This window comes from Arachis hypogaea, chromosome 19 (genome assembly GCF_003086295.3).
Source record: "Arachis hypogaea cultivar Tifrunner chromosome 19, arahy.Tifrunner.gnm2.J5K5, whole genome shotgun sequence".
Lineage (NCBI taxonomy): Eukaryota > Viridiplantae > Streptophyta > Magnoliopsida > Fabales > Fabaceae > Arachis > Arachis hypogaea.
In genome coordinates, this window is record NC_092054.1 from 32,436,700 (window position 1) to 32,443,619 (window position 6,920).

At 31.0% G+C, this 6,920-nt stretch overlaps 1 protein-coding gene across 1 annotated transcript; it reads left to right on the top strand.

The window, feature by feature from the left end:
• Positions 1-1,194: 1,194 nt before the first annotated feature.
• Positions 1,195-6,544, top strand: LOC112779265 (uncharacterized). Its single transcript, XM_025823516.3, has 7 exons — positions 1,195-1,509; positions 1,780-1,837; positions 2,501-2,803; positions 2,898-2,946; positions 3,085-3,179; positions 4,058-4,134; positions 6,232-6,544. Exons 1-7 carry the CDS (start codon positions 1,361-1,363, stop codon positions 6,287-6,289), a joined length of 789 nt encoding a protein of 262 aa, XP_025679301.1. The 5' UTR covers positions 1,195-1,360; the 3' UTR covers positions 6,290-6,544.
• The last annotated feature ends 376 nt before the right edge of the window (positions 6,545-6,920 follow it).

A 6,920-nucleotide genomic window follows, 5' to 3' on the forward strand; every position in this document is an offset into this window, starting at 1 on the left:
TAATACATACATATAATTATAATTTATTTATATGCATACATACATACATACATACATATATACATACATACATACATCTTTCATCAAATAGTTTACTTCTATTTAATTTATTTTAATTTTAGTTAAAAATTCACTCATTTTTAAATTAATTATATTTATATTTAACAATAATTATAAACTCTATTTTTTTTTCATAATTATATAATATCTTTTTTTTAATAAATACTTGAAATATATAATAGTATAATAGATATAAATTAATTAATAAATTATTAAAATTTGAAAATAATAGTTATTTTAATATAAAAACAAAATAAAATATTTATGATAGAATAAAATTAATAAAATACTTATTGTTCATGTTCTATATTATTTTAGAATAGCTAGATATTCTTAAAATGTTAGTGAAAATATGTATTTTAAATTTTTGACTATTTTTTATTTACATAGGACCGGTTCAATCAGTGGCCCACTGATTAAACCAATAACCTAATAATCCGACTAGTTTAATCACCAGTTTGGTTCGGACAACTATGATAAAAGCGCTTTTTGATTTAGCATTTTAGCTATTTAAAAGAACAATTTAAAAATAGTAACATTTGAATAAATAATTTGCAAAAAATAATTAGTACCAAATGCCAATGTGACAACACTAAAAAAGTACTGTCTAGGGTTGCCAATATATACCTTACCTGCAAATATTCAACCTAGACCAACCCATTCGGGTAGGGTTGTCTACCCGACCCGTTGTGGGTAGGGTAGGGTGCGGTGCGAGTTTGTCTATGGGTAGGATAGAGTACGGGTTTAGGGTATACCTTACCCTATCTTACCCTCATTCCTAATATATTATATAATATTTTTTTTTTTTGGTGACTATATATTATATAATATACATGTAATAGTTATATATATAGTAAAAAAAAAAATGAATTTTAAACTCACAATCTTCGTCCTATAAAAATTTGAGATAACTACTAAATTAGTTGGTAGTCATATTATTTATAATTTTAATTTAAATTTAACTTTTTTATTTTGTATTTTATTAATATGTATGAAATTTGGAATGATTAAATTTTATATTTACTTAAAAATTTTTATTTTTTTCGAATAAAAATAGATAAGATAGGATTTAAAACTTTAAAGTGTCGATTGAATTAAAATTTTAAAATTTAAAAATATTTTCCACTTACAGTTAGAATTAGGATAAAATAGAATTAGGAAAAAATCCAAACCCTACGCTACGAGTTACCCTTGCCAACCCTAGTACCAAAAAGTCCTTTTCAAATTTTCTGTATGAAAGATAAAAAGTTTTGAATTTGAAGAGAGGGAGAGGGAGGCGCGAGAGCACTGCAATGCGGAAATGGAAGGCAACGTTAGCTCCGAACCGGAACCGGAAGTGGACTACAGTGTAATCAACATAGCATCAGACGCGTTGGATGGTTCAACGATCTTTCACACCGTCAACGACGTCGTTTCCCTCCTCCTTTACATGCATCTCCAAATCCCCTCGTAACGGCCCTCAATTTTCAATCACATCGTTTTCATTCCATCTCCTACGCAATTTCACTTTTTTCAATTTTTTTTGTTTCATTTTCCCATAATTTCGCACGTTCTGCTGTTAATTCCTTCAGTTGAATAGAAATTATTAATTAGAATGATCACTGCAATAATTTCAGTTTCATTTTTTCGGGATTGTGCACCCAAAATTCTTATTCATATATCTGCTCATTTTCGAGAAATACAAAAATTTGAGCTCTGAAGGCCATTTCGTTTATGCAGCACGGTGCAGGATATGAGCGCTGAATTTGATACATTGCATTCCGAGTATAAAGAGCTGGTATGTTCAAATTATGATTCGAATGCTTTTTGTTATACCTGGTAGAATAGTATTAGTTGCGAGTGAAAATAGTATAAGAATCCCGCTAGGGAGCCAATAGAGTATTTGTACAATGTGTACAATGGGCTGTTTATTTGGCCTCATATGAGTTAAAAAATGAACATCTAGGATAAAATACTACTAATTTCTCAAACACAATACACCCATACTATCTAGAATAACCATCCGGGTATCAGAGATAATAAACATCTAATATCCTACTGAATCGAACATTTCTAACCCCCCGATTGTATACATTGTACATATATTCTATTGGCTCCCTATACTTCCTCATAGTATAAATACGGGTAGAAACTATTATAATGGATTATTTCAAAAGTGAATTGAGATGTTTCGCTTATCTCTGAGAGAGAGAGAGAGAGTGTGTGTGTGTGTTTTTTTTCCTTCTGTAATTGTTAATTTTGATTTAATAATTATTCTTACTTCTCTATCAAATATTCACATTCATACATTTATCATATTTCCATTTTACATTCCCATTTTTTTGGTGATATTCATACAAACACATAGATATTTCCATTTTTCTATCATAATCAACCGCTAATTCCACTGCTCCATTCTAAATCCCTTACTAATTTCCCAGATTTTGATTGTTGGTCTCAGGAGTTGGCTATAGGAACCACAGCGAAAACATCATTTCGAAGACAGCAAGTGAGCAAAATGAGGGACATTAAGATGGGAATCAGGAGAATGGATAAGTTCATGAACACACTCTTGAAAGTGCAAACTGCCATGAAAGTGATGATCAGCCAAGTCCCCACCATGGAGAAGCTTGTATTGGCTCTTGGAGCTAGCCCTCTTCGGCCCCTGCACATCTATGTCTTGAACTTCTCTCATGGAGCTGCACGTACAACAGATTCAGATGATTTCGGGAGAAGTAAACTGGCAGAAGGGCTGTCGAGAAAGGTTCCTTATGCTGTTCATATTGAGAATTATGATGCATTATGCTTTGTGAGGGGAAAGAGAGTGTAAGGTTATGTGTTGTGTTTTTACTTTACAGGCAATCCGGGCATTGATATCAAAGGGTGCTGGGTCTGTCAACTATCCCGGTAGTACTTATCATTGACATTGCTTACTGACAATTGTTAATCATTAAATCCGAGTTTTCTTTATATTATCTCCTTGTTTATTTTCTTTGCTCTACCATCAGGTGTCATAATGGTTGTGCTTTACCTGCTTTTGTGCAGGTCCTCTCAAATTGTTTCTGCTGTTTAAGGCCCCTTCTTCATTCAATCAGCCTCTGCATTTTCTGCCAAAACGTGATTTTAGGTATCACAAGCAGGTAAACCATGACATACTGCATCTATGGTGTTATTGTTTCAATGTTTCAGGTGAATGATGGTATCATACTGCTTTTTTCAATGTTTGTTAGTGATGCTTGTGCTTTACTTATTTGTTAAAGCATAAAGCAGTGCTCTCTGTTTGGTGCTCTAGCTTCCTTTATTCAAATATGCCTTGTACCGAATATTCTGTTTCATATAATAGAAATTAGATGTTTCCTTTAATAATTCTAGTGGTCGGATTAGTGAACACCATTACATCATCAATTCCTTTGTCAGTTTTTTGGGTATGGAATTGTCTTAGCTATGGAGAGTTCTTTGTTAATATTATCTCTTTTAGAAAATAGTTCAACTTAGAAATTGGCAAACTTGCTTCCCTTTCAAGTTATGGATTTGATTGATGATGCTTTTGGCAGACTGGCAGTTGACTTGTTTCCCTTTGAAACCGAAACAATAGGGCATCCCGGTGCAAAGCATCCCATAATTCATAGGGTCACATAAGGGGCTCGCCCAAAGAGTGTAATGTAGGTAGCCTAACCGGTACAAGCATCAATGTTTGATTCCATGATGAGGTCTCACAGAGACAACTGAACTTACTTCTTTCTTTTTCTTTTCTTTTTTAGGGAAAAAAAAACTAATTTTGATGTAGCATGCTTATGCAGTAAAAACATATATCCTTTTATACATCTTAATACGTATGTTAGTATGATTCAGGTTTACATGGTAGTGAATTTGGTTTTGTGCTTTCAATCTTGCTTGCATATTGTTTTACTAGCAATACACCAAAACAATTTTATTGGTTTTCTTATTTGGAAGTTGAAGGCAATGGCTGTTTTACTTGTTTTGTATTGCTAGCTACTGAACTGTATTTTCACTCTAGGTTGTGCCTTTGAAGCTATTGGTTAAGTGCCGCAACCAGGTAGAGGAAGTAGCTGTTCCTTCAGAAGATATGATCTGGTATAACCACATCTAATATATAATGTATCTTGTTTATAACTTCATTTGGGTGGTTTGCCTTTTATATGTGCCTACTGCCTACGATTTGCTTGTTTATATGCTAGTAAACCATGGAACCTTAAATTTCCCGTGCTGCTCAATATAATCCCCATAATTAAATAGCATTTGGTTTCTTGCTCTCTACTTTCTAGTATATTATGATTTCATATGCCAAGCCTATATGGAAAATATAAGGTACTGTTTGAATTGTAAAACTGTTTTTTCTTTTCAATTTTATTTTCAATGTTTTATATGTTTTTCTTTCTAGATTGAGTAAAGTATTATTTTGGTCCCTAACGTTTGGGTTGAATTCTAATTTGGTCTCTAATATTTCAAACGTCATATTTCAGTCCCAAAAACTTTCAAAGGTTCTATTTCAATCCCAAAAATGTTTTAAGTGAGTTCAATGTTGTCCCACCATTAAATTTGACACAAACAAAATTCTTATATTGAAGAGCCAATAGCATTCGGTTTCAGTTTGTAAGTAAAATCGATCCTCCAACAATTACTAACTTAAAAGTTTTTCCTTTTATTTTGAAGCATTGATGATTGATAGTTAGGATTTGGAGTTTTGTACAAAAAGAAAATTGAGAAGTGTCACAAGAAGGTTTTGGTTATGTTTTACTAACACATGGAAGAATATGACTTAATTGGTAATGTTGTTAATGCCCGTGTCACTCATTTTGTTAATTATTAGTGTCAAATTTAACTTGTTTGAAACTTTTTGGGATAGAAATAGAACCTTTAAAACGGTAGGCACCAAATTAGAATTTGACCCAAATATTGAGGACCAAAATAGTACTTTATCTTTTTAGATTTTATTGTTTTTCAATTTTTTTTCTTGTTTAGAATATGAAACAGAAAAAAATTCTGCTAATCAAACAGGCCCTTATGCTAATTTGATTAGTGTTTTAGAGACACAAACATGCATATACGGAGGTAATAGATATGTTCGGAACTGCTAAAATATTAAACTCCTTTCTTTAATCACTTATTTGTATAATTGCTTTTAGAAAAATCGATTATGCAGTAGTCAGTTTGTTTTAAATACTTTATCTGAAAAGTAATTTTAAGATAATCTATTGTGTTCGAAATGTACTATTTTTAAGTGATATAATTACCAAACTGGGTATAGATTGATTCTTTATATTTGTTAATACTAGCACCTTGTCTACCACTTCGTGCTCGTCAAGCCTCATTTTTATTAATAAATTTAAAGTTATAAATTGATGATATTGAACAAATAGGTATAGATTATTATATATCATGTAATACATATGCTTTTAGATATAAGTGTATACTCTTTATTTGATACAAAAACATAAAATCAACCATGGTCTAATGGTTGTAAGGGTTGCGTAAGCAAGCATCATAACCTAAAGGTACCCGGTTTGATTGATTGATTCCCCAAACCCCACAATAGTTATTTTGGAATTACTTTTGAAAGCTTGTATGGATACGGTTCACTCACAATCTCCGGTGAGATTTAATGGTAATGGTAAAATATATATCTATAGGTACAAAAAATAAAGAAAGAATTGAAAAAAATGCTGGATATACAAGGCAATTTTCATCGTAGTATATATAGATTTGATACTTAAATTGTTAAATTGTAAATGTTGTTTTTGCTTACTGAACTATTTTTTTAGCTAAAACTTATTAGTTTGGACTACAATATATGTTTATATTTTTCCCAACTATGATTTTTTTTTCATGGTTTAAAGGTGAGTTTTTATTGATATAAATATGAAAAATGTTTTAGTTCCTTGAATTGGTAATGTGTACTTTCGCAAAACTTCTATAAATATTTAGGGAATTAAAAATTTTAATATTTATATAAATAAAAAAGCAGTTCAAAGGTGGCAAAAGATGGATTTAGGTACAGATGTGAGGTGTGATATAAAGAAGTTATTTGGTTTTATAGCCGTTTAGGGATGTAGGCTGCAACCGCTTCAATTGTAGCTGGGATTCATAGTACAGCTTCCTCAGTTCGTGATATCTTCTGTTGTATTTATTCCTCTACTATATTTATACACTTCCATCTTTTTTCCCTGGTAGGTTTCAATGCCGACATGTGATTAAAGGCCTTGCAATGAACACAATGCCGGATGAATGACATCCTCTGGTACGAGACATGAATATTTGTAAATATGGCCTATTGATTCTAATGTTTCCTTTTTAATTTTAAATTTGGATGTAACTTTGCAATGTTTGCATATTGAATGCCGTTATTATTAGTAGACCAAAGGCTGTGTAGTATACTGCAAAATTGCAAATGTTGGAGGTAAGAACCGTTCTGCCTTGGAGGAAATGCAGTATTAGAAACTTCTCCCTCAAATAGAAAGTTTGTTGTGAGAGAGTAATTTTTCAACTTGTCCCATGTTAAAAAATGTAGCAAACTAGTTGCGATTCCATTTGTGAAATTCTTAACAGGTTATTCATTATAAAAAAAATTCTATAGAATCAACCAATTTTGACCAAAAATGGACAGATTGAATTTTGGCATGCTATAATTAATGTCTGCACATACAATTTAGTATAATTTCTATTCATCTTATAAAGTATGCACACATATATTATTATATTTTATATTTTTTAGAGTTTTATATTACAAGGATAAAATTAATATTTCGAAGTTATACACCAGACAAAAAAAAATTATTAAAGATAAACAATTTTTTCAAGAAAAATGAAAAGAAATGCATAATTTCTAATGATAAATACAAAAATTTTATAACAATAAACAT

Coding starts and splice junctions, on each gene's coding strand:
- LOC112779265 (XM_025823516.3), top strand. CDS start 1,361: ATGGAAGGCAACGTTAGCTCCGAACCGGAACCGGAAGTGGACTACAGT. Junction 2,947..3,084: donor TGGGTCTGTCAACTATCCCG/GTAGTACTTATC, acceptor GCTTTTGTGCAG/GTCCTCTCAAATTGTTTCTG. Junction 3,180..4,057: donor ATTTTAGGTATCACAAGCAG/GTAAACCATGAC, acceptor TTTTCACTCTAG/GTTGTGCCTTTGAAGCTATT.